This window comes from Electrophorus electricus, chromosome 18 (genome assembly GCF_041902795.1).
Source record: "Electrophorus electricus isolate QZ-2024a chromosome 18, ASM4190279v1, whole genome shotgun sequence".
NCBI lineage: Eukaryota > Metazoa > Chordata > Actinopteri > Gymnotiformes > Gymnotidae > Electrophorus > Electrophorus electricus.
The window spans coordinates 9215531-9242700 of NC_137514.1; the positions used below are offsets into that span (position 1 = coordinate 9215531).

The 27170-nt window shown below is 38.9% G+C and overlaps 2 protein-coding genes across 8 annotated transcripts; both read right to left on the bottom strand.

The window, feature by feature from the left end:
- Positions 1-3999: 3999 nt before the first annotated feature.
- On the bottom strand, positions 4000-8371 carry LOC113578522 (SH2 domain-containing protein 1A-like). 2 transcript variants are annotated; one of them, XM_027011821.3, is made up of 4 exons: positions 8217-8371; positions 7333-7366; positions 5727-5871; positions 4000-4509 (listed from the first exon to the last, which is right to left on the bottom strand). In XM_027011821.3, exons 1-4 carry the CDS (start codon positions 8348-8350, stop codon positions 4481-4483), a joined length of 342 nt encoding a protein of 113 aa, XP_026867622.2. In that variant the 5' UTR covers positions 8351-8371; the 3' UTR covers positions 4000-4480. The 2 variants fall into 2 exon arrangements, with proteins under 2 accessions (XP_026867622.2, XP_026867621.2); XM_027011820.3 differs by having other exon boundaries at positions 7333-7393.
- A 7411-nt stretch (positions 8372-15782) lies between these two features.
- Positions 15783-26957, bottom strand: LOC113578515 (uncharacterized). 6 transcript variants are annotated; one of them, XM_027011813.3, is made up of 21 exons: positions 26620-26957; positions 26301-26429; positions 26046-26171; positions 25640-25792; positions 25293-25454; positions 24769-24934; positions 24388-24495; positions 24030-24245; positions 23595-23735; positions 23344-23481; positions 22867-23100; positions 22521-22703; positions 21983-22123; positions 21733-21873; positions 21261-21491; positions 21035-21115; positions 20396-20608; positions 20107-20241; positions 18268-18573; positions 17895-18035; positions 15783-17803 (listed from the first exon to the last, which is right to left on the bottom strand). In XM_027011813.3, exons 1-21 carry the CDS (start codon positions 26815-26817, stop codon positions 17712-17714), a joined length of 3435 nt encoding a protein of 1144 aa, XP_026867614.2. In that variant the 5' UTR covers positions 26818-26957; the 3' UTR covers positions 15783-17711. The 6 variants fall into 6 exon arrangements, 5 of the variants coding, with proteins under 5 accessions (XP_026867614.2, XP_035390760.1, XP_081557407.1 ...); XM_035534867.2 differs by having other exon boundaries at positions 21733-21870; positions 23344-23484; XM_081701281.1 differs by having other exon boundaries at positions 20396-20554; positions 23344-23484.
- Between the last annotated feature and the right edge of the window lie 213 nt (positions 26958-27170).

The window sequence follows — 27170 nt, forward strand, 5'->3', positions numbered from 1 at the left end:
ACCTCTTTCTTGTGTTTTGCAGTACGTTTATTGCTCCGTGATAGCCATCGACACATCTTAGCACACTCCCAGTGCCCAAGGCCGCATACAAGTATAAAAAATTATAATCTGATTATTCCACATTATTCTTTTTGTTCAATTTATCAACTATAATAATTTAACCTCAGTACTACCCTGGAAATATTGGGGCAGAGAAAAATCATGGAAAGTACACAAGTAAAGCATGCATTCACCCTTAAGTTCAGCTGGTGTAAACCAATAACAACATATTTTTTTCGATTGTTGTCATTAGCGAAATACTAGTTATTTCCAAGAAGATGTAAAGGTTGCACGGTGTGAGCTGCAGAGGAGAACTGGCGATACTATGGAATCATCAGAATAATCCATCTCTGGATAATAACTGGACATGAAGCATGTGCCATTTGGCTGTATTTTCATATTTCCTTTTTTGTTTGAATGGAAATGGTAACAAATTACTTTCTCAAATTTCAAGTATTTTGATGAATGATAATATTTGTTGTAATATATATTTTATTGAAGGCAACTAATTTATTTGATTTCCATTAACATATATTTCATTAATCATATATATCATATATGTTTTGGCACTGTTTTAGTATCTTATTATCCTGATGTTTTATGAATTTACACTGCAAAAAAAGACTACACATTATGGCCTCATGAGCCAGAATATGGAACAAAACCTTTTTAGACCAAAACAGTACCATCTACATGACATGTCTATATAAGCACTGGACAGCTTGAGTAAACATACCAGAAGATGACCACAGTGCCCCAGAACAGATCTTGAATTAGGGAACAAATGTGACCACACAATGACAACATAGAAATGTGTATGTAGCTACATGGTAAACTGAACTTTCAGTTCACCACTATAAAGGAACAATCTATTTTTTGGAAGGTACACTGTTACGAAGACTGAAAACTTATTGCCTGTTTCTACTCAGACTGAAAAAAGGTTAGAACATGCACTCTGAAGAGAGCCAACTGTGGAGCAAACCGTATCATATCAGATTATATCATCTAATTTTGTCATCTCACATTGCAAGTTTGCTCAACCTATCAACTTACCCTGCTGTGTACTCAGCTGTGATTGCAACACATTAAGAGAAGTTTGGATGCCTCATGAGACATTGAACTGTGTATGAATGCTTTGCTATATATATTCTCTTAATGTGTCATACTCGCAGCTACACAGCAGGGTAGGTTGATTATATATTGCTCCTAGTTATTGGGTCCAGGTGTTTCTGCCACTAGCTAGCAATCTCCACAAACAGTAACAATAGAACCCATCGTAATGAAGGGCTCAGTGACTTTAAACATGGCACTGTCATAGGATGCCACCCTTACATTAAAGGTTTGTGAAATTTCTGCCTTACTAGATCTCAGTCAACTGCAAGTGTTATTATCGTGAGATAGAAGTGTCTAGAAGCAACAGCTGTTCAGGCCTGAAACAATAGACCACACAAAGTCACAGTACTGATGTATGCAGCATGTAAAAATCGCATACAATGTGATTGCATACAATGACATTTTAGACAATTATATATTCCCAGTGTTGTTGCCCTTTCATGTTGTAGCATAACTGTGTCCCTGTGCACAAAGCGAGGTTCATTAAAACATGCTTGATTATGTGACGGGGGCAGCACAGAGGAAGCGAGAAGCAAGGTCGAGCCAAAGTGCTCTTTATTCTCCATTTAAACAATCAGTTTGAAACCAAAACCAACAAATGGGAATACACGTTTCAGTTCCCCGAATAGCGGTGAACAGAGTGGAATCCCGTAGTCCCATAGACCACTAATGTGCAGCGCTATCTCTCGGGACCTGTGGGTTTAAATAAAGAAGGTAAACAAGGAACAGGTGGAGATAATTAAAAGGTAGGTGATTTGGGAGCAGGGCAGGTATGTGATCCCTAGCAGGAGTGACCGTGTCCCTCCCGTGGGATGACCAGCCAACCGTGACAGAACCCCCAGCAGAGTCTGGATAACAGAGTCCCTTGCAGTCTTCAAATGCAGACTGAAGACCCATCTATTTGTAGAATATTTAAATGACCACTGACCCTATACTGACTAACTGAAACTACTTATTGTAGGGTATTGTTTATTACACTGATGTTGACTGCTCCTTTGTTGCACTTATTGTTGTCCAAGATAGAGCTTATGTATTTTGCACTTCTAGGCATTTCAGAATTGATCCCTGTATTTCAATAGTATTCTAGTTCATTGGTATATAGGACTCTAATGTACTAGGATGTATTCTATGAATAAATGGCAAAGCACTTTTGTAAGTATTACAGTGGTGAAGGTACTTCACTAGTAATCAGAAGGTTGCCAATTCAAAACCCACCACAGCCAGGTTGCCACTGTTGGGCCCCTGAGGAAGACCCTTAACCCTCAGTTGTTCAAGTTGTGTTCAGTCATAATTGTAAGTTGCTTTGGATAAAAGCATCAGCTAAATGCTGTAAATGCATAAGAATGTCCGCCAAATGCTGTAAATATATAGCATTTAATAATGCAATATAGGATATACTGGTAAACACACACAGTGGATAACAGTTAATGGTACTTACTTGCTCTGTTAAAAGTCAGACTTGTCAGTAATCAGGGATAAAACTCAGTGAACTATGCTCCACTTGCTTAGCCTGACATTTGTGTTTGAGGTAGTGAGGGAGTTAAGGTTTTTGTCTTACTTTTGTTTTCACCCAGGTTAGCACAAAGTCCAATACGAGAAGTGTTGACAATCCTTAACTTTGATCTTAAATTATCTGGCTGTGACGGTGGCAGAGGGAGGGAGCGAGAGGTGAGGCAAAGTTAAAGAGTCTTTATTTTCCATGATTTGAGCAATGGTACAAAATAAGCGGGCTGCAAGGCAAAAATAAACACCCGTGACAGTTTCAGGTTTCAGGGTTCAGGAAATGTCACCGGGTGAGCCAGCTGCGAATTTCTTCTTGTGAATGATTTTACATGTTTTATGTCAGTGAATCACCATAGACTAGAAACATTGAATTCACCATTGACTAGAAACCTCATTTCACCAGTCTCTCAGTGGTATGCCTCTTTGACTACTTGGAAAACCACATTCACTCCCCCACATCTAGACAGGGTCATAATAACTATAATCAGGTTTTGAGGCCACTGGAAGGGCTCTGAATATGTGGTCAAGGAAAAACACAAGCAAAAATAAAAAAGAAAGACACACCATTGCAACAAACAAAATTGTAGGATAGTCCAAGAAAAGTAATGCATACAATTTCAAGAGAAAAAAAAACTTTTAAAAGTTGCCTTTGCCACTTATGGTTCTGTACAGATGACAAAGGACCTACTTCCATTCTAGGAAGTGATAATGGGAAGCCATCCTTAGAGCATTACAAAAAAGTACTTTCCACTTTGTCTCTCCACTCACTGCCTAGATTTGCTTCCTGACTTAATGGAGTCAAAGTTTCAAAATATTCTATACATATGAAGACTGATATCAAAACTATGTATTTTATGTATTTCCTTTGTGACAAAATATCAGTGATATGGAATGTTGGTAGTATGGAAGAGCTAAAGAATGAAAAATTCCTCAACAAACAGGAGGGGAAGTAAAAGCTTTTTAAAGTATATATAAGCCAAGCTCACAAGAGCACGGAGCTATGTCATTTCTGGTGACTTATGGTCAGTGAAATTCACTGAGTGATTCAGTGATTCACAGAGATAGTACATAGTGAGCCACTGGGGAGTTTAGAAAGTAACTTTATACTGATAGTACATAATCTAAATATTTTTATCTTAGAAACCAGTGAATGACAGAAACAGAAAATTGTGATTTCTTGTCAGTCATTCAAGGAAAGGTTAGGAGTTCTTATTTGTAGTGTGGACAACTTTTAGAGGTCCAGATGACAAGCCCAGTACTCTGATAGCTTGTAGGTCTAACTGTAATCACAAACCTGCTGCTTGGTTGCTCCATTGAACTCAGTTACTTCATTTTAATCATCTGGTGTGTGTGTGTGTGTGTGTGTGTGTGTGTGTGTGTGTGTGTGTGTGTGTGTGTGTGTGTGTGTGTGTACATTTGTTTTATATTTGATAAGATTTAGGTACAGAAGCAACAAGAAGAGCTACAATGATTAATATTTGAATGTGAAACACTTAATTATTTGCTATGACTTCTCAATGCTTTAAAAAATCATTTACATTCCTATATATACATCTTTAAACACACTTTGTTTTGAATTGCAATAAAAAATGCATATATGCTGCTGAATTAAAATGTTTATACAAATTATAAATTGGTCAAAAAGATTTCATGGCAGCTTTAAATATTTCTACTGCCACTTTGTGGAATTATTCTTAGAAGCATGACTCCTGGAGATATATGAAAAAAATGTATAGCCTCTATCTCTCTCTGTGTATCTCTCTCTTCCTCTCTGTTCCTCTCTCTTCCTTTGTCTCTTCCTCTCTCCGTGGGTCATGTCAGATCATCACATTTCCATGTAAGATAGTTTTGCCACTGAAAGAACACATAACATTAAGACAGCCATAATTTAGAACTGAAACATGGTAATGACAGGACTGCGCACTTGGTTTGACAGGTTTTGTCTTTATTTGGACTTAATGTGTAAGACAGACAATTTCTAAATGACTAAGGAAAGTGAGGGGGCTTCCCTAGCCTAGCAATGCAAATTATTACAAAATAGGTTGATCAACATGTTTTGATCAACAATCATGCATATGCAGAATATAAGAATTTTTTTTTTTTAAGTCAGAGGGTGCAGTGTTGGGTGGGTGTAGTGTGAAATACATGTGTCATTGATGTTCCATTAGCAGGACAGTAAAAGGTCCTGTTGTTATTGCTCAATGTAATCTCCATTGGTGATTAACAGTTAATTACAACAAACAAATACATTTTGATATAATCCCAAAAGAAAGAAAAAAACTATTGATTCAACACATAGAGAATAGGTGCCCAGGGGTAGTTGGTGAATTTCTTTAATAAACATAGAGCCTCTGTGATAAAGATATGTATAATTAATTGTTTTCCAGACTGAAAAATTTGACATGGTACTTTACTGTTACACAACTGCAAGTCATTTAAGGATAAATAAAATTCTGCCTAATTGTGCATGGATACTACAATACCTTAGGGTTAAGTTAATTTTGGTTAAGTAACCAAAATTGCTCTTAACTGTGTTGCTTAAGTGTTTGATAAAACTAAATAAGAAAAGCTTTGGTAAGAAATTTTCTAATGTCTGTCTGGAGCATATGATGCCTATTTTTAGAGTGTAATAGTTGGGGATTTGAACCAACATTATGTGGTCATGTATACCAAACGTTTTTGACAGAATGCAACAACTACCCACCCTGGCTTTCATTATGTGCTTTGTGAGCTAATTGGTTTAAAGTGTTAAAATGTGTTAAAATGATTGTCCATAGTAATTAACCATACAATAAAATTGTGGAAGATATAGATTAGGTTGAAAAACACTGGAATATTTCTTTAAGGATCACACTTTTGTTGATTTAGTGCATAGAAACCCTCAGATGAACCACAATCTGGTCTATTGTAGCTAGTTGATTTCTGGTGTAGTACTGAAGTGTAGATCATTGAGGGGTCCACAAGAACTACTGAACTGAACAATTTAAAAATATTATTGGACCCTTTTTGATGAAACGACTACCCCCGCCCCCCCCCACACACACACACACACACAAATGCACACATCTCACCTGGGTTTGATCTGTCCTCCACACAGAGGTTTGCTTTCTCCAGGGGATACAGAAGAGGAACCATGTGGTCAGGTGTGTGTTTTCTGTAGCACTCAATGAGCTCATCCAGTGATGGGAACCACTGGGGTTTCGCTCTGTTGATGGTCTTTAATGGTCAAAATGAATGATAAGAATGTTTACTCTTTTATGTTGCACACACAATATTAATTGTAAAAGGTTTTAAACCAGATTGTTCAGGGAATTATCATGGTGATGGAAGTTGTGTCTTTGAATTAAACAGTCTCACACATCATGAGACAATTGTAAAGGTTTCCTGGAATGAGCTGACTTTTTGTTGATAACCTTTAAAATCTAATTTGTTTGTGTAAAAAATGCTGCTTTTGAACCTCCTAAGCAGAATCTCTGTCCAAATCTGGGCAGTACACACTACAGAAGGATGTAAAGTGATTAGTTACACACTTCTGAAATAAGACAACAAGAAAGATGCATTAAATTCGCTGACATATTAGTAGATAGTCTGCCACTGTGAACAGTGAACAGTTATTCTAAATGCTTTTGTGAATTTCTATATGTTCCTGATCTATTGTGATGATTATGGCCTTGACTGATAAAAGACAAATATTTTTGGTCTGAGATCTTGGTGCTCAGTTTCCCCATTAGTGTGGACACATATCCTCTTTTAATCTATGCACTCACACAGAATGCTCAGTGCAGTCATGGTATAGTGGAGACCTGGCAGATCGACCATACTGTGACAAACCACAGACTCAATAATGTAGCATTTATAGCTGCAAACTGTGACCACAAATGTGCCTTGCTCCTTGTCTCTATTGTCTGCATTGCTGCATTGCACGATATATTGTAACAGTGAATCTCTAGCAATGAAAATACTCAAAGCAGCCTGAAAACAATGTATGCTCATTATTGCAATTGTTGGATATATTGTGGGGCTGTGTTGTAGAGTTCTTGGCTAAAATTGTAAAGCTGATTAGGTTATGTATTATAGGAGTGGGGTTACAAAAGGTGCTTTGCGTTATTTCAGTTGCCCTTAATGACCACTAAGTGTATTTAAACAAGAAAATGTGATGTGCATTCCAAAAACAATTATAAAGCTTTTATTTATTTGTCTTTTTTAGGATGTTCTTGTTAAAACTGTTTAAAGTTTGAACATTTAAAATAAATGTTTAATATATAACTGAAGTAATTGAAAATAAATAAACAGAGGGCCTTTATCAGCGGTGCAAGCAAAGTGCTTCTGAATTAGTAGTAGGAAGAGCCTGTTTATATATGGAAAAGTAGATGTTTACATCCTAACATTCACGGGGTGTGTATCTCAATATCCTTTTCAAAGTCTAGGTTCTGTATAATTCAAAATATAGGTGACTAGGCCAAATACTGTAAAGTTTATATACAGCATATGCACTATACAGAGACAGGCTTCAGTCAATTTTTAATGTGAATACAAACCATTTTAAATGTTCCAGAATCTGTACACATAACCACTCTCTACACATAATCAGAATCAGGTAAACAGATAATCAAACTGTATACAATAAATATACTGCATTTGGACATTAGACCACAGTAGAAATCAGAGTCTGCTCACCTCAACAGCCCAGCCTAGAGATGTGTGCTCAATTCTGTAGGTGTGCACAAATGGTGTTTTCCTTAGATAAAAAGATATGTGACTAAAAGTTTTATAAAGTTGTCATAGATCTGATGTGATTTTCAAAAGTTGCATCAAAGGTTGGATGTTCAAATTAGGTGCCACTTTATTCATACCACCACTGTTACTGTGTAACTATACCATTAATTATAATGTAATGTCCTGAGTAAAACAACACATACTGTGTACACACTGATACTCTGTTTCCACTGTGTAACGTACAGAGTATCAATGCATTGTTAAAGACCGTGAGAATATTACACCGTGATTAATGATATATGTTCACTGTGGCAGTTTAATTTGAACCATTACCAAGCATATCCATTCAGATGTTTCAGGGCATTTCAGAAAGTAAATCAATGTGTAGAGAGTTTGAGACTTTTCTGCCACAGTAGCTTATTTTACGCTTTAAACAGATAAAGAGAAAGTCTATTGATTTTTTTGTAAATGTACTATTGCTTCAAGCTAGTATTTACAGTGAAAAGATTCCTAACAGTTAAACAAGACAAATTAACTCACTGAACAATACATTTAGTGCATTTTGAATGCCCAAATAAAGAACATTTGATATGCGATAATAGTTTTCACATCCTTGATTATTAATGATAATAATAATAATAATAATAATAATAATAATAATAATAATAATAATAATAATAAGATGATGATGATGATGATGATGATGACGACAAAGAGGAAGAGATGGAATTATGACGTCTAAATTTTTCATAAATTGTCAGTGGGGCGACTTTGTTTTTTAAAGGAAGACGGTGAAAAGTTATCTATAGGCAGTTAAAATAAAAGCATGCTTAAATCGTTCTTACCTGACGCAAAGGCAAAAAGCCCCGCGCACGCTTTGGCTGTCCCTTAAAAGGAAGCTCCCATCTTTTCCATGTTTTTCCAGTAGTCTCTCTGCACCCTCTTTGTCAATGTGCCCATAGTACACACAACTGAGCATTTTACCAAGATGAGTGTTTGATGAAAAGCTGTGTGACTGATGTGAAAGGCTTTTTCACGCACGCTAATAAAAGAGGCGTGGCAAAGAATGTCAAGATATTCGCATGTTTTACTTCGCAAGAAAATGCATGTTACATATATGACCCACAAAATTATATAATAGCCTATACATAAAATAAGTTATGGAGTAGACCACGCCGGCAGGGAGTTATCGAGACGAATCAAGTGAGTGAATGGAGTGCTTATTGTAAAAATAACAAAGCACTGCGGTGAACAAAAAAAAAAAAATCAAAGGAAAAAGATTATAGCTCTGGAATTAGTTCTCAAGGCGTAAAAAAGTGCTGTACAGATGAACTATAAACCTTGATATAAGAGTTAGCAGAGTCTGAATACACATATAAATTATAAACATGAGAAGTGCAGCCTTGGAAGTTGTTCAACAGTAATGGTACTAATCATGTGAATTGGAGCAGGGCAGATGTGATGTGCGTGTGGGTATGTGAGTGTGGGTGTGACAGCGTGTGTGTCTCTTGAGCAGGGTGCCTGTCACACCGTGACTGTATCCCCTGAAGATCCCGCCGACCTCCAAGAGCAGGGACTGCCTGGTCGACGAGAGGCTGGTTTGGTTGGCTGCGAATGATGGAAGGAGTGCAGGTCGGGATCCAGGATTTGGGAGACAGGCACACAGCTTCTCTCTTCCAGGCTGTACTCCTCCCATTCCATGAGGTACTGCAGCTTTTTCTGCAAGTCCAACAGGGCAATCATATTATATGCTGGACCCCCCTCAAGCTCCAGCAGTGGCAGCAGCCCTCCTAGGGGCCCCATGACCACAGGCATCAAGTTAGAGATGTGGAAGGCCTACGATGCACGCCTGATCTCCGGCATGCCCACCCTGTACATCTTGTTTATTCAGCGAGGATGGTGTACAGACCTGCATATTTGGCCACCAGCTTCCCAGTGGGTCCCATCCAGCCATCTTTGGTCACTACCCATGCCCAAACTGGGAGAAGAACACAGACCACCAAGCCTGCCTGGAATTTGGCATCTTAGTGGTTTGGAGGTAGTGTGAAGTGGTGCTATGCTCCCTCAAGCCAGTGCCTCCACTCCTCAAAGGCCATCTTCATTGGCAGTAAATTCCAGTCACAGAACCATAATTCTAAGAGGTGACCTCCATTGAAGGGAGTGGCATTTCTCTTCCAAGAGGAGGTTGTAGGTGATTGTGAGGTGGATGACATCATTCAGGGAAGCCATCTCCTGTTTTCAGGCAAGTGCTACCTGCAGTTCCTCTCTTAAACCCTCATTGAAGGTATACATGATTGATGGTTTATTCCACCATAATGGCAGCTAGTGTCTGGAACTCCAAGGTGCAGACTGCATCTACAAACATTTGTGAAAGAATGGGTCACTCTCAGGAGCTCAGTGAATTCCAGTGTGGTACTGTGACAGGATGCCACCTGTTCAACAAGTCCAGTCATGAAATTTCCTCGCCACTAAATATTCCACAGTCAACTGTCAGTGGTATTATAACAAAGTGGAAGTGATTGGGAATGACAGCAACTCAGCCACAAAGTGGTATGCCACGTAAAATGACAGAGCGGGGTCAGCAGATGCTGAGGCGCATAGTGTGCAAAGGTCTGCAACTGGCCTTCAGATTAGCTCAAGAACAGTGCGTAGAGAGCTTCATAGAATGGGTTTCCATGGCCGAGATGCTGCATCCAAGCCTCACATCACCATCGCAATGCAAAGCGTCAGATGCAGTGGTGTAAAGCATGCCAGCACTGGACTCTAGAGCAGTGGAGACGTGTTCTCTGGAGTGACGGATCACGCTTCTCTGTTTGGCAGTCCGATGGATAGGTCTGGGTTTGGCAGTTGCCAGGAGAACAGTACTTGTCTGACTGCATTGTGCCAAGTATAAAGCTTGGTGGAGGGGGGATTATGGTGTGGGGTTGATCTGCAGGAGTTGGGCCTGACTCCTTAGTTGCAGTGAACTGTTAATGACAATTTCATTCTCCCAACTTTGTGGGAACAGTTTGGGGATGGCCCCTTTCTGTTTCAACATGAGTGCGAACCAGTGCACAAAGCAAGGTCCATAAAGACATGGATGAGCGAGTTTGGTGTGGAACAACTTGACTGGCCTGCATAGCGTCCTGACCTCAACCCGTGCTTCTGGAATGAATGGTCAAAAATTCACATAAACACACTCCTAAACCTTGTAGAAAGCCTCCCCAGAAGAGTTGAAACTGTTATAGCTGCAAAGGGTGGGCAAACATATTAATGCGTGTGAAGACAGACGAGTGAATACTTTTGGCAATATAGTGTACACACAAGTAACAAATGATAGGACAAAGGATGCACATATGGTGTCTTTACTGCCTGAGACATAATACCACAAAAGGCACTGAAACACCCCCTCCCCTTCCTTGAAAACCCACATTTGCAAACAAATCAAACAGAAACCTCTCACATGAGGCTTTGCTGAGTTTTTTTTTTTTTTTCTTGAGAGACGCAGGAAACAGAGATAATGACCAAAGTTCATGAGCTCATGGAACATTGACCAAAGGTTGTAGGCCCTTTACCTTTCTTCAACACAAATCATTAATCTATACCTCACGCACCATAAACAGTATGTTAGTTTTTCTCAGTTGCTTTGGGCTAATTCTCAAATGTAAATATTTTCAAAGCAACATGCAAAATCTCCATACCACTGTATGGAAACTCATTCTTTTAAACAAATTTCAAATGTTTTCGCTATCAAATGTTTATCTATACAAATGAGTGAGTATAATTGTCTACCAGTTAGCACACCTATCAGAGGGCATATAGCTCAAGAACATATAGTTCAAGAAAGTACTGTGTCATCTAAGGGACATCAAAACCCCACTGCTGGGCCCCCTGCAATTTGCCCACTGTGCCAACAGGTTGGTGGACAATGTGGTGAACATGGGTCTTCACTTAATCCTTTATCTTCAATTTATGCAAGAATTCTGTTCTTAGATTTAATCTCAGCATTTAACACTATCATCCTGGCATGACTACACAGTAAATTATCAAGCTCAGAGTGCTGGCCTCAACCTGCTTGTGGATCACCAACTTTCTCACTGGTAGAACGTACCTGGTGATATTGGGAAAGTTCAAATCAAGAACCCAGACCGTCAGTACTGGTGCCACACAAGGCTGTGTACTCTCCCCACTTATTTTCTCACTGTAATGACAAATGACTGCACCTCTATGGATCCCTCAGTCAACATCCTGAAATTTGCAGATGATAGCACATCGGTCTCATATGTGACGGTGATTAATCGCCTTACAGACAGGTGGTGGACCAGGTTATCTTGAGGAGCATCCAAAATAACCTGGAGCTGAACACAGTGAAAACATCAGAGATAAGAGTGGACTTCAGGAGAAGTCCTCCAACCCTGTCAACACTGACCATTCTTGACAGAACTGTGTTGGCAGTGGAGTATTTCAAGTTCCTGGGTACTACAATCACCAAGGACCTGAAGTGGGACAGTAACATCACCTCCATCATCAAGAGAGCCCAGCAGAGGATGTACTTCCTGCATCAGCTGAGGAAGTTCACCCTGCCCTAGGAGCTGATGGCCCTGTTCTACACTGTCATCATAGAATCATCACCACATCCATACAGTGTGAGGCAGGTCAGCCACCAAGCATGACATGAGCCAAATGAGCCAAAGCAATTGAGAAAAACTGTAAAGATTATTATGGTATAGAAACATGGTGACAGGACTTCATATGAATATGCATTCAAACCTTTTATCTAATTAATGGAGCCTCAAGCATTAGCTAGATCAGCACATATGGTACATCCATATTGTACATCTTACTTATGGGTCTGTTCACTTATGCTGCCAGCTCTTTGCTCTCCTCACATTTTACAGTGTGAATACAAATGCTGTTTCCTGTGATAGTTCAAGGTTGTTGTTTTTTTTTTCTTTTTTGGTCTTATTTTCAGGATGTGGTAAAAACTGAACTTTCATTCCAGCTGCATATATGTCTCAGGCAAACATCACTGTATCCTCAACACCAAATCCTTACTCTGAGTTTGCCACTAATGATAGTCCTAATAAATCAATATGGAAACATAGAATACCATGGACTGGAATTATACTTGTGAATATATGATTTTTTTCAGGCATTCACTAGCCTTCCAAAGACCACCCAATACAGAAATGGAACACTGCATTTGTATTTCAAAACCTAAATAGGCTATGTTGTAATATATTTACAATATGACAGCTTTTTGTGTAGGGCACAAGGATAACACACTTGTAAGTAAGAATTCCCCTATTTCATTTTAATTCTTTCATTCATCATTCAATATAAATAATTTCACCTTATCACAACATTACAAATGCAGAGTAATTAAATATAAAATAAAGGAATCATTTTAAAATTGTGTGAGAATAACAAAGAATGTGGCAGATGACACAGGTCCATAATTTTTAAAAATGTGGCATTCATAACATCAACCGTGAAAGGATGCTTATGCATCATGGCCAAGGCATGTTCTCACAGAGCTATTACATGTATTGCATCTTCCAGTGCTATGGAAAAAAGCTTTATTTATTACATTCAGGATTATGTAAAAAGGCTTTGCAGTGTTTTTGTTAAATGATGGGTTGTACAAAGAATAGGACACATAAATATCTTACAATCATTTAGTTACTGGGGTTATTTACTGCTCTGGTGGTTAGTGAATGCAGAAACAAGGTAAGAGCTTCTATTAAAGTGCTCAGCAAATGTAGCTCCACACCTAAAATGATCCATCTTCATGTTTAGACAATAATTAAGAAATTACAGACAGTTAGAATCAGGACTGGTACTGCAAAAAAAAAAAAGTAAACTTGATTTTTTAAACTCCTGGACAATTCATGATTATCATTTATTTTTTTAGTCCTTACATGATAATTAATTTAAAATGATAATTCAAATGAAGATTTTTTTTTAGTAGAATGGAGTTTGAAAGTGAAAAAAACTATTTTGTATATCCTTAACAGACTCAAAATTGTGCAAATACAACAAAATTGTGCAAATATAAAGCAAATATAAAACTTTTTAAAACTTAGTTTTAGCTATATCCATTCAGGAATGCCTTAGTCCGTTTTTCCTGATGTAAAATGGAACTACATCACATGGGAACTTATGTCTGTTATGCTCTTGGAACTTTTTTGAGTTGTTTCTTCATGCTATGGTGTTTTTCAGGTTATCCACACGAGGTCGCAAAAAGAACCAGTTAGCTGTCAAGATGACATCGTCACAACGGATGACCACAACAATGTTGTGTATATATTTTGTATGTTTTGTTCCCGTATATAACAAGAAAACAAACGTCACTGAAAAGCCCATACAGAGCGCATCTCCATGTTTCTATGTTACGCCCTTTTTTTGCTCCTAGATTTTGAGTTCTTGAAAGGTGTAGATTTTGAGTTCTACACCTTTACACCTAGAGTTATAACAATGTCAAATAGAACAGCACCAGACAATGAATTGGCTAACAACTTTTTTAGTAGACGTTTGGGCATTAGATGGTAGCTTGTATTTGTTTTTGTATCGTTTGTCTCCCTTGTGTCGTTTTATATACGCCTGCTCTCATTTTTACCTGCATTTCTTTTCACCATAACGCCTTCCTGTCCTTAACACCTGTCTTCCTGTCTTGAGTTGTCAGATGTAAGCATCTCCATGTTTTACTTTGTTTTACTATGTTTTCTGGCTATGTTTCTTTGTCTAACAGTTATCTTACTATGGACTGTATTAAGATTAATGGGAACAGATTTGCTATAATTAATGTCATTCATCACCACATGTACGTCCTGCCTCAGTTCACTTCATGTTACAATGTCACTAAAGTGACACCTTTTTTTTTCTACGTACTCTTTTCTCTGATAATTGCTACCTGTTTTCATCATTATGTGTTCAATAATCTTGACTATCACATTCTGAAAAGTAAGTTAAAAGATTGATTAAAATGAAATGAATCATGAAAATCACCCACCTATAGCTTAGAAAAGGACACAAGTGTGTTTTGTGTCCATGCACAGGGAGAAGCAAACCTTTCTGGATCACTGCTGGGCAGTTTTAGGAGTTGGTTGCATATGAATATTCCCCAGTATCCAAAACTTCAAACAGAACAGTGAGAATTAAAGCAAGTCCACTGACCACACTGTTTCACTGATCACCGTTTCACTGACTAGAGGGCTTTGCAGTGTCAATCTTGGACAAAACTCCATAATCCTATGTGGTGAGCTGAAGAGGACAGTGCACAAATGAGTGTCAAGGATAAGTTTTGTTTTGGGGGAATGACCTCAGACCATTTTAAGTGTTCTCCTACTTCATCAAATACTATTACAGAAGACTGCACAAAATGCTAAATACAGGGTTGCCAGTAATTATGCCACATGTGTTTAAGCTCAGGAATCATTATCGTTATTACAAGCAGGGGTCAAGAAAACAGACAGGTGCATCAACGGTATTTCTAGACTTAAAAAAACAAACAAACAAAAAACAGGATTCAGGGAGAAAAATAAACAGAAACAGAGCTATGAAATAGGGAAAAGGCTCAGAATTGCACAAGAGGCTAGACTAAACCTGTTGAGTCTTTTAATGAGATGCAGGCGTCTGTCAAGATATCTTTGATATTTACTAATGGTGCTAATATCTTTGTGCACATTGGATTTACAATATACCACCATATCAAAGATTTGCCCCCTTTAATACCTGCAACATGAAATTATGTACCCAGAAAGGGGGGAATAAAGATTGAGCTTCAGCAAGACAGAGCTAGTAGGAAGGACACTCACAAGCCACATTTAGTCGCATTCATGGATGTGATAACTTACTTCAGCAATAGCTTTTACTACATTAGAGCATTACAAGTCTGTTTAAAACCTGTTAATACAAAGAAATAAAACACACATTGATAGGATATTAATAGAATAAATCAGTAGTAAATATAAAAGGCTAACATAATAATTCATATTAAAATGTTAAACCCAGAGCAAAATGTTGATAGACAAAGATCAAAGATTTAAAATACTCCATAATATGCATGAGAATCACTAAATAAGCTCATAAAGCAGGGGGGAAAGGTACTTTTTGAGGCAAGTTTTAAAAACTTTAATAGTTTCAGGTGATTTACATTAAAAGAAAGAAGGTTCCACAACCTAGGAGCAGCAGTAGAGAAAGCATGATCACCCTTATATTTGAAGAAAAAGGCCCCAAGCTATTAGCATTAAGAAATGTTTGCTCAGGCGGCCTGAATAAATTTACCTCAGTTTTACTATCATTCAAATGAAGAACATTACTTTCTATTCATAATTTGACATCTTTAATACAATCAAAGAGAGATTTTATGGGCTGATCATGTAACGTCGGCCCGAGTGCTGCAGGGCATGGAACAGGATGCACAGACTCCCTCAATTTAGTGAGATGTTTAATGAGAGAAGATTGATGAAACTTGTGGCACTCATACATAACGACGAACAGTGTTGACAGGAACTAGGACATATAACGCCAACAATGGCTACACATATACAATAACAGTAATAGAAACAGAACACTGACCAACGAAGAGGCACACACAGGTGGAGATTTAAATAGACAAACACTTAACATCATCCCCCGTACAGGTGTGTGCCCTCACAGAGCTTGTGGCTACAAACAATGGTGAAACCCCTTGCATGCGGCAGACTGTGCCACGTGACTCGTGGGGGGGATGCATTCCCTCCCAAGGGGCACAGCTCCTGAAGCGTCCAAATCTGGGACAGCGAATCCCAGGCTGCCGTACACACACACAGACACAGTACGACCATGCCTGGTGCCCACCCAGCACAGGGCAGGCCAGGTGCCGCTAACAAGGGAGACCTCTCAGTAGGAGGAAGAAAGGCAGCTTCCCTGCCTCTCTCAGGATAGTCCGGTATACTCCACGTGACATGTGAGGGGGAAGCATTCCCTGACGATGACCGCTCCGCAGGGGCGTGGCTCCTGACACCTCCCATTCTGGGACAGCAAACCCCAGGCCGCTGTGCACACGCAGACACTGCACGGCACTGCCCGGTGCCCACCAAACACATGGCGGGCTAGGAGCCACCAACTGGGGAGACCTCCTTACACGAGGGAGAAAGGCAGAGTGCGAGGGAGAAAGGGAGGTACACTCCCCGTGATGTGGTGCTCCAAAAACACACACGGTGCGAACACACATAAACAATAGCACTAATCCACACAAACATAAGGCACTGTGCTGCAGTGCCTGCTAATCCCACAGGAGCTGTAGACATGTCCTTGGCCTCAACAGACACACAAGGGTGCACATCCACCTGTTCTGGCCATGCTCCTCCCCCAAATGGTCCTCCTTTTTCCAGCCACTCTAGAAGTGCCCCAGAGGCAGTTTGCCTCTGAGGCTTTGGGTGGACTCCTCCAGTCTTGCTGCTGAGTCCACAGAAGGAAAGGAACTCAGGCTTCAGCACTGCCTGCCGGAGATCCCGCTAGCTCCACCAAACCGCCCTCTTTACGGTCCTTATGGAGCACATCAGTACTCCTCAGCCCATTTACATTTGATGCTTTTATCCAAAGTGACTTACAATCATGTACAACAATTGTGGGTTAAGGGTCTTGCTCAGGGGCCCAACAGTGGCAACCTGGCAGTGCTGGGGCTTGAACCAGCAACCTTCTGATTACAAGTCAAGTACCTTAACCCCCCGAATCCTTCATTGAGGGGGCTGGCGTACTGTGGTGGTTGGTCATTCTGTAATGTCGGAACAGGATGCAAAGACTCCCTCAATTTAGTGAGACATTTAATTGTAATGAGACAAAACATCAATGACACTTGTGGCACTCACACATAACGATGAACAGTGTTGACAGGAACAATGACATCTAATGCTAACAATGGCTACACATATACAATATCAGAAACAGAAACAGCAACAATGACCAATGAAGAGGCACACACAGGCAGGGGTTTAAAGAGACAGACCAACACTTAACATCAACATTAGCTCTGTGTTTGCTGTTAGTTATTTAGTTATTTATTAGTTCTAATTAATTATTTATACGAATGATGCAAAACTACTTTTTGCATAAAGACGCACTCCTTAGCAATTTTTAAAATAAACTTTGTATTTTTCTGAGCCAAACCAATCTGCGTATAATTAAAGTGCTGCTGAAAACAATACCTTTTAAAACACATACAATTTTAAAAATCAAATTGAATCTTTATATACCTTGGTTAAAATCCAAAGACCCTGAAAATCCCATAATCCCATAATCAGAGTATTACATTTATATGGAAAGCCTCTTGGAAGTACAATCAGGCCTATTCAGTAGTTTTCAAATGATTTGGCAGGCTAATATGTATCCTGCTCAGTCAGATACCTAAACCTCTTGCTGAGCTCCTGGATCAGCTTTTCAATCGCTGCCTCCAAGTTGTCTTCCCAGTCTAACGAAAAAAACAAAACAAAAACATAATGGCACTTACTGTGGGAGAAAGAAAGAAAGAGAAAACATACATGTAAATGTATTTTTGTCACCTGCATGAGAGCATGAGAGTGAGACAGAAAACATAGCCTTGGATCCCTGGGCCTCCTCTGTGTCCTCAAATACAGGTGGCTGCAGACCTCTCTTCATGAACCACTCATCTAAGCAGCTTCTGAAAGATGGACCATTTGATTCTGCAGAGTGTCAAAAGATGGACTGACGTATTACTGACTGAAAATCTGTATGGCCAGTTTACCCATGTTTTATTTCTTGTAAGCTACAAATCTGCTCTGAATGTGCAAGGTGCAACTACACAGTGAGCACCACTTTCACATTCAGCTCAGTTACTAACTTCTAGTCCCCACTTGTCTTGTCAGCTGTAAGCCACTGTATGTGTTCATAACTGGGTTTCAACCACATTCTGACCTGTTTTCTCGCCCAGTAGGCTGAGCATGCATCGACTCAGGTGACTGCGATTTGCCTTCTTGTTTGCCTGCCTCGTACTCTTCATGGTGTAGTCTTTGAACAGCAGCTTGGCTGAGCTCATATATCGGTGCCATTTGAGAGAGTACGTGAGCTTCTTTTGGTTTTTTCTTGTCAGAATGGTGTTAATCTGAGCCTCCATTTCCTCAGCATTACCGGAGCTAGGCAAAGTCTTGTAGCCAAAAATCAAGGGCAGGGCATGCAGAGCTTTCTGTAGGCCATCATGTTTCGCATCTGTCTCTGTGGAACCTGTGGAGAAGATGTAACGTGTGTCTGTAATATGTGTCCCTCAGAAAACTGGGGATATAATACATATAAGGTAAAGGTTGCCAATCCAGTCCTTGAGCAGAACCCAGCCAGTCAGAACTATTGTGTTCCAGCTCCCAACAGACTTTGGTCAAGCAATCAGGAGCACCACAGTGACTGATTATCTTATTCAGGAGTATAGGGAGCTGGAACAGAACAAAAACCTGGATTGGCTGAGGAAGGACTGGACTGGCTTCCCCAAGGACTGGATTGGAAACCACTGGTTTAAGGCATGAAAGGCAGTGGCATAGGTGGCACTTGCATGGCACAAACTGCTAGATATACCCAAGTCTGGGGGTAGCCCCCATGTAGTGGGTAGCTGCCCAAAGTTTGATCCACATCTTTCTTTCTTAAGACTGATTTTGAGTAGCATTCTAAGAAATGCCTCAGTCCTCTCTGGGAACTTCGTGTCATTATTGTAAGAACTTTGTGTCATTATTCTATGTGGCCCAGAAGCAATTTTTAGAACAGTTCGATACCCATCCAGACAAACAGAGTTCTTTACATTTCAAACCAAGAACTGATTGTCCCAGAAGATAGCTGATACCAACTGCTGCCAAAGAAGAACATCAATATCATTTTTATAGCTGGGGTTGTGATTGGTCCATTTCCAGTGAACTCTAAGACACATGATGGCACACTTCATGTTATCTGCTGAGTCACTAGTAGGCATTAGCTGTGATCTACAGAATAATCTTTTGTCCAATTTTACCTCATAGTTACTTTCATATTCAATTGCTCTGAAGGCAAAAATAAACATACTGAAAAAGCTAGATTGAAGGTTTGACCAAGCTCCTGTTCCATAGACAAACATGTTATTTTTAATTCTACTTTAGTTTTGCGGAGCAAATCTATTTTGATAATTGTTTTATTATGCCATGTTTGCTGTTCTTCATCTGTTACCTAATATGGGATTTGGTACTATATTGGGACCACAATGGAAATAAGTTTTTGGACTTTTTGTGTTATCCATGACTGTTTCTGTTTTTTATTATAGGCACCACAATGTGGATATTGTATGCATAAAATATGAAATGGTCAGGTCAGGTCAGGTCAGGTCAGGTCAGGTCAGGTCAAGTCAAGTCAAACATCTGTTAAGGATGCCTGTGCATGGATGTTGCTATAGCTCTTAATGTTTTGGGTTTTTTCTTAGGTGCTGTGGCAAGTGCTGAGAGGTCTTTCTCGAAACTAACCACCCCCCACCCCCTTGCCCTATCCCACCCCTTGAAAGAAAGAAAAAGAAATAGGATCTATAATTATTGTTAAAGAAATAGAGGCCTGTAGTCCATGTAATAATATTCAACTCACTGCATTGAATCACATATACTGGTGTGTTCTTAAAGTAGCTCCCCCTAAACGCCACCATATATCCCCCTCACCTGTGCAGGTGACCTCCTCCCATTTTCCACAATGGCACTTAGTATAGGTATCTATACATTCATTGTGCATATGGCATAGCACAGAAAAATGGCTAACCTTGTCCCTCATAGATGACATTGTATGAGATGTTGTTAAGGGAACAATAGAAAGGCTCTATGTTGCCCTCAATGACTTCCTTGGGAAGGGGGAATGACTTCTGGGAAAAATCTTGTTTCACCAGCATGGTTGCATCTTGGGAGAGAGAGAGTAAATAAGTAAATAAATGAACACAGACAGGTAATAACTCCACTTTCTAACAACAGCAGGTATTGTAGACACTTGTAAACCTTTTGAATATAATTGTACACCACTAGTTAGTTATAACATTGTTGTGACATCACAGTACCTGTGTTTGACTGGCAAATACCCAATGCACAGCCAAGTGAATAATATGCTTTACGAATGGCATCCCTCCTGGAGGTACAGGGATCTTTGTTCTTAAAGGTTAGGTTGTCCAAGATGACTTCCACAGTAATGCCAAATTTTTGTTCATTGCTGACACTCTCTAATGTTACAGATGGAGGTTTCAGATTAAACAGTGCCAGAAGTGTGTGGATCTCTGTAAAATGTGCACACACACACACACACACACACACACACACATACACACACACACACACAAAGAGGCAAGATGTACAAACTACTTTTTAGACTAGCACTTTTGTGTAGGATGTGGACTGGGAGCTTGGTTTGAGCCAACATGTTGACAAACATTGTTTTAGGCCCTTCTTTTAGTAATGTGTTTAAAGGTCATACTGATAAACACAGGACACAGGTTTACTACTTATGAACTTGTGCAAACAGATATATATATATATATATATATATATATATATATATATATATATAGATATATATATAGCGAGAGAGAGAGAGAGAGAGAGAGAGAGAGAGAGAGAGAGATCACCTACTCTTTGATCATGGTACACTTTACTGTTACTATAGTGGCACATTCCTTTCACATGCAGAGCCTACACTTCTGTACCTTCACATTCCAGCTTGGCCACTTTGCATGGTATGGGGCGAGTCTGGTTGCCCTTAGTGTCTGTCTGGTTGCCCTTAGTGTCTGCCACATTTTTTTAAATGGGAGAAGAAGAAAGAAAATCTTGCATACTTAACATGACAGTTATATGTTTTACTTATTGTTCTTCACAAGGTGTTTGGAATAAATGTCACAAACCTCTATAATATATAAATGAAGTTAAACTTACAGTATGAATTATCTCCACTAGTGTTAGAACCCTCCCCTTCTTCAATGTCCACTTTCTTTCTCTCAGTACTGTACATGGGTTGTTTTAGACCATGGGCATCTAGACATTCCTTCAGAAACCCTTTGTAGTTTCCATCAACAGAATCAAAACTACAGTTAAGGATCCCTGATAGCTGCTGTAGGGCAACCATAGCCACCTGCTGTTCTGCTTGTTTCTTCTTTATGGAACCATCTAAAGAGTTTCATAAACCAAGTAAGGTGTAACAGACAGAGAACAAAGACATGAAGAGATACTTGGATTTAAAAACTCAAAAATGTGACTGGCACTGAATTAAGGGTGGTGGTGTCTGTTGTATAGGATTGTTGTTAACGAGATCACTGTTAAACAATACTTTAAAAGAATATCTAAATCTTACAGGCAAAGTTAAGGAAATTAATATATTTGTTTTATAAAATAAACAGAATCTAAATACCTTTGTCATGAAAGGTAAACGGTCCACAGAGAAGGAGTTTGCAGAAGTTCTTATCATCTTGCTGATCAAAATGTTCTGATGGTGGAGGGTAATGGCAGCTATCAAATTGGGCCAAGACCATTGTCTTAAAACTATTACCTGCTGCACAAGAAAGGGCAATGGATATAATCATGATTAACCAAAACAAATTACTGACCAAACCAATGATCAGATCTGTATAAGAACTAGTCATAAATCAGTTGATGCCTACCTCCTCCATGGGCATTTAGGCGAAACAGACAGGCTAGTTTTTTGTATGCTGATTCAATTGCATGTTCCTGTTGTGCACATCCATCAGAAACAACTTCTTGGTTTTTGAGGACCACAGTTGCACTGGCATAAAAGAGGGCATCTGAAATGGGAAACTCAAAATCAGCTCAAAAGTTGCAAAGTAAACTGAAAAAAAAAGCCATCAAAACAATGTCTAACTCCCTTGACTGCGTGGTAAGACAGACAACGGTTAAAATGTTTATGTTTAGTTGACACTAAGAAAGAACTGCTAGTTTGTAAACTCCACCAAGCCAAAGTTAGTCTAATTTAGCTCAATGCATATTTGTTACTTATTTAAACCAAGGTGACAATGACATTTTAAAAATTAGATTTTTTTTTTTTGTAAGATAGTTCACTATCAAACTTAACTTAAAGCTAGAAAAAAAACCCAAAAAAACATTTTACTTCAGGACGATGTAACACTTTACTGTTACTATAGTGGCACGTTCCTTTCACATGCAGCGCCTACAATTGTGTACCTGCACAGTCCAACTTGGCCACTTGGCATGGTATGGGGGGAGTCTGGGTGCCCTGAATGCCTATCAGATGGACATCATTGTGGTCTGGATGTGTTGTAGGTAGAGGCTGGACCACTGCAGCATTATCCTCTGGCTGAAGACTAGCATCCTTGCTAAACACTCTCGGCGTCCTGGTACAGTATGCTGAGCAGGTTCAATACAAATATAAATTTTTTAAAAAGGGGCAAGAAGAAAGAAAACCCTGCATACTTAACATAAGAGTTGTATGTTTTATTCATTGCTCTTCACAAGGTGTTTGGAATAAATGTCACAAACCTCTATAATATAAAAATGAAGTCAAACATACAGTGAGAATTATCTCCACTAGTGTTAGGACACTCCCCATCTTCAATGTCCACTTCTTTTCTCTCGGTACTGTACTTGGGTTGTTTTAGACCATGGGCATCTAGACATTCCTTCAGAAACCCTTTGTAGTTTCCACCATCAACAGAATCAAAACTACAGTTAAGGATCCCTGATAGCTGCTGTAGGGCAACCATAGCCACCTGCTGTTCTGTTTGTTTCTTCTTTATGGAACCATCTAAAGAGTTTCATAAACCAAGTAAGATGCATCAGACAGAGAACAAAGACATGAAGAGATACTTGGATTTAAAAACTCAAAAATGTGACTGGCACTGAATTAAGGGTGGTGGTGTCAGTTGTATGGGAATGTTGTTAACATGAGATCACTGTTAAACAATACTTTAAAAGAATATCTAAATCTTACAGGCAAAGTTAAGGAAATTCATATATTTGTTTTATAAAGTAGACAGAATCTAAATACCTTTGTCATGAAAGGTAAACGGTCCACAGAGAAGGAGTTTGCAGAAGTTCTTATCGTCTTGCTGATCTAAATGTTCTGATGGTGGAGGGTAATGGCAGCTATCAAAATGGGCCAAGACCATTGTCTTAAAACTATTACCTGCTGCACAAGAAAGGGCAACGGATATAATCATGATTAACCGAAACCAAATTACTGACCAAACCAATGACTAGATCTGTATAAACACTAATCATAAATCGGTTGATGCCTACCACCTCCATGGGCATTTAAGTGAAACAGACAGGCTAGTTTTTTGTATGCTGATTCAATTGCATGTTCCTGTTGTGCACATCCATCAGAAACAACTTCTTGGTTTTTGAGGACCACGGTTGCACTGGCATAAAAGAGGGCATCTGAAATGGGAAACTCCAAATCAGCTCAAAAGTTGCAAAGTAAGCTGAAAAAAAGCCATCAAAACACTGTCTAACTCCCTTGACTGCGTGGTAAAACTTACAATGGTTGAAATGTTCATGTTTAGTTGACACTAAGACAAGACTGCTAGTCTACAAACTCCACCAAGCCAAAGTTAGCCTTACTTAGCTCAATGCATATTTGTTACTATATTTAAACCAAGGTGACAATGACAGCATAAAATTAGACTGTAAGATCAAACGTAACTGCGTTAAAGCTAGGAAAAAACATTTTACTTGAGGCTGATGTAACAGGATTCACTGATGGAGTGGTTGAAGATGTTGATGGCTTGTCTATGCATCCAGGGTGGGAAAACTGTTCAGTACTATAGTAGCAGAATTTTAGGTTCTGCAGGGCCTTCTTAGCCACCTCCTGGTGAGCACTCTTTTTGCTATTACACACATAAGAACCTGTAAAGATGTGCCCATTGACCTCCACCTGACCTCTATAACCTAAATAAACAACAAATGGAATCTAATAAAAACACATTCAACACTTTAAAAAGTTTTAAAATATTTTCTTTAGTAACTACAATATATATTTGTAGAACTCATAACTATATATTAAATACAACAGAAATAATAGACTAGTTACCATTGGCTTCAAGGACCTCTGTAAAAACAGGATCTGACCACTTGCATTTCTTAGCCTCTTCTATCAGATGATTCTTGAACTTAAGGGGATCACCAATGAACACAGGGTCTGTGGATCATAATCAGCTCAAAAGCCAAGCCTGTTCCCACATGGTTATTATTATTTTTTATTATTACCTTTTTTAAAGATACAATAAGAAGTAATCTTCTAAATGAATTTCTGAATTGTTTTTGCATTCACTACTGTACTTTCACCATTAACAGTATAAATGGTCAAGCCACTGACTTTTGCTTAGAATGGGTTTACAGAGAAATTAAAAACTCTGTAAATAAAACTGGTATATCCTCTAGGATTAATGTAATAACGCCTTCTTTTACCCACCTTGTGTCTCCTCCAGTTTGTCCACCCTATTCTTGAGATTATCAATCTGGTGATCGTGCTTGTTCACCTTTTCTTGGATCTCATCCAGCTGGTTAACATAAGGACCCAAGTTCTCCAGGAGGTCTTTGTTCTGCTCCAAAAAGCCTTTCATACCCTGCAGTTCTTTCTAAAGACAATATGCAAATTGATTTTTAGATTTTCAGAACACAGTGTTTAATCATTTTTCCAGATTTGAGTAAGATAAATGTGCATTTTTTTGTCATTAACCTGGCATTTTTGTACAAAGTAATTTTACGTTAGTAACCTAAGAAGGGGCCTCCCAGTAAGGAGTCCTGTGAAATTGGGAAGATTATCAATGTTCCCATTGTGTTTTGTTGTTAACTAATAATTAACTACATGTATCTTATTTGAATATGTTTTTGCCATCAATATTTTATTGTGATACATTTGTTCAATATTTATTTGTAATTTGTAAATAAATAAATTTTAATGTATTTTGCCCTTCTCTGGGCACTGTATCCTACTTTAAGGTCTGCATGTTGTTCTTCCTCATAGTGCTGGGCCAGAAACTCAATCTTCTCCTTCAGGGCCTGGTGTTCTCTATTTATCAGCTTCACATTTTCGTCCTTGCTGTTCTCTGCATTGGGAGAACTTTGACCACAATACTTCTCCAAATTTTCCTTAAACTAAAATAGACCAAAGGTAAATACCTAACCCATTTCTCTTACAAATATTATGAAATACATTCATCTTAAACAGAGCATGAACACCTATAATGCCATGTATAAATGCATGCAATGCAGTCATATCTTTCACAGATTCCAGATCTTTAAAAATGCATATTGATTGTGTATCTTTCATGGTTATATACCTGCTGTATCTCCTCTGATATATCTTTCAGTCCTAGTGCATGAGGCTCAAGGAACTTTGCCAGTTGCACAACATTTGCTATATAATCCTCCATGTCCTTTTTGCTCAGCCTGAGATCAGGGGAATGCATCACGTTGTTCCTGACATTAATTACCTTTAACAATCAGAAAAAAGAACAAAACTACACATGCGAACATAATCAATCAGAATACATACCAGCAACATTTGGAGACAATACCTACAATGCATTTGACTTCATTAACAAAAGCAATGCACAAGTACATAACTGGAAAATGCAAGTACAGGAAACATAAGTTCATAAGTCTTACCAATTACACGAGAATTCAGTGTGTATGTATGTATATATGTATGTATGTATCTATCTATTTACTTATTTATTTATTCACCTTGTTCAGGAAGTCGCTTTTAACAAAGGTTTTGAAATGTTTGCATTGACTCATGAAGTTCAGAATTGCAGAAATGTCGAACTGGTCAAAACTGCGATGTTCCTTTGGTGTACGCGGCATATAAACCTAACGTCACATTTAAAGAAATAATTAGCTACACCAGTTCCACTCCAACGAGTGACCAACAAGCACCTTTGTCAATGACATAAAAAATGACGCAATGATAATAAACGATGCTGGCTACCCTGCACTTACCTTAGCCACTTCCCATTTCTCTGTAGCCCACAGATATGGCTGGCAGTTTTCCCAGTGTATGCCATACTTCGTATGACGGTTTTCTAATATCTTGACTTTCCACTGCTCACACCTGTCACAAAGGGGTGACTGTGGACAAAAGGGTTTATGCCAGAGTCACGTTTATCACATTTGTAAGACGACTGTTACATTTCTGTGTGCTTACGCTAATATTAAGCTATAGTAGCTAACCCTAGCTAACGCTAACTACCTGGTAAGTTAGTAGAACTCTAGACAAACATTATTTAGTGAAATACTCATTTTATCTCGCATAGTTTACCTTTTTTTCTTGTGGCGAATATTTCTTGCAATCCTTTACACAAACCTCCCTTTGTAGACTTTCCCGAAGAGATTTGTGATAAGTTTCGGTTTCGTTTTCCACAAAATCACGAATGTGTCTTCTCAGTATGTAAAGACTCTCGGCAGTTTTCAGCCAATTTTTGTAGCTTTCGTCGGTGAAGCGCTTGTATGACTCCATCCTCTTAGCTAATGAGATTGCACAAGGTACATCTAGTATGACATTTCATAATTTTGTGGTAATCTAGTGTGTTGTGCCCAGACCATTAACAGAGTGAACGCCTTCCAACAAACTGTACGCCTGACGTCCCAGGTTGCCAAATACTCCAACGATTCACCGCGGACAAGCTATCAGCGCTATAGCGATTCACGGTCGTCATCCGCGCTTTAAATTCTACTGCGACTATATGTGCTATTTTATGGTATTTCGCTGCTCACCGCAATCTAACGCTCCTTAAGCAAAGAGAAAGAGACTTGCGTATATTTTGAAGAGCTTTGATGAAGACGCACACGTTTACTACATTTAAAAGTACA

Bases quoted from the DNA above. Each gene is read 5' to 3' on its own strand.
- LOC113578515 (XM_035534866.2), bottom strand. From the start codon at position 26,817: ATGGAGTCATACAAGCGCTTCACCGACGAAAGCTACAAAAATTGGCTG. The intron at 26,172-26,300 runs GTAAGTGCAGGG...ATGTGACGTTAG, and splicing joins AGAAATGGGAAGTGGCTAAG to GTTTATATGCCGCGTACACC. The intron at 18,574-20,106 runs GTTAGCCATTTT...TCTTCTCCACAG, and splicing joins TGTCATCTATGAGGGACAAG to GTTCCACAGAGACAGATGCG.
- LOC113578522 (XM_027011820.3), bottom strand. From the start codon at position 8,350: ATGCTCAGTTGTGTGTACTATGGGCACATTGACAAAGAGGGTGCAGAG. The intron at 5,872-7,332 runs GTGAGCAGACTC...TGACCATTAAAG, and splicing joins CTCTAGGCTGGGCTGTTGAG to ACCATCAACAGAGCGAAACC. The intron at 4,510-5,726 runs GTGAGATGTGTG...GTGTTCTTTCAG, and splicing joins GGAGGACAGATCAAACCCAG to TGGCAAAACTATCTTACATG.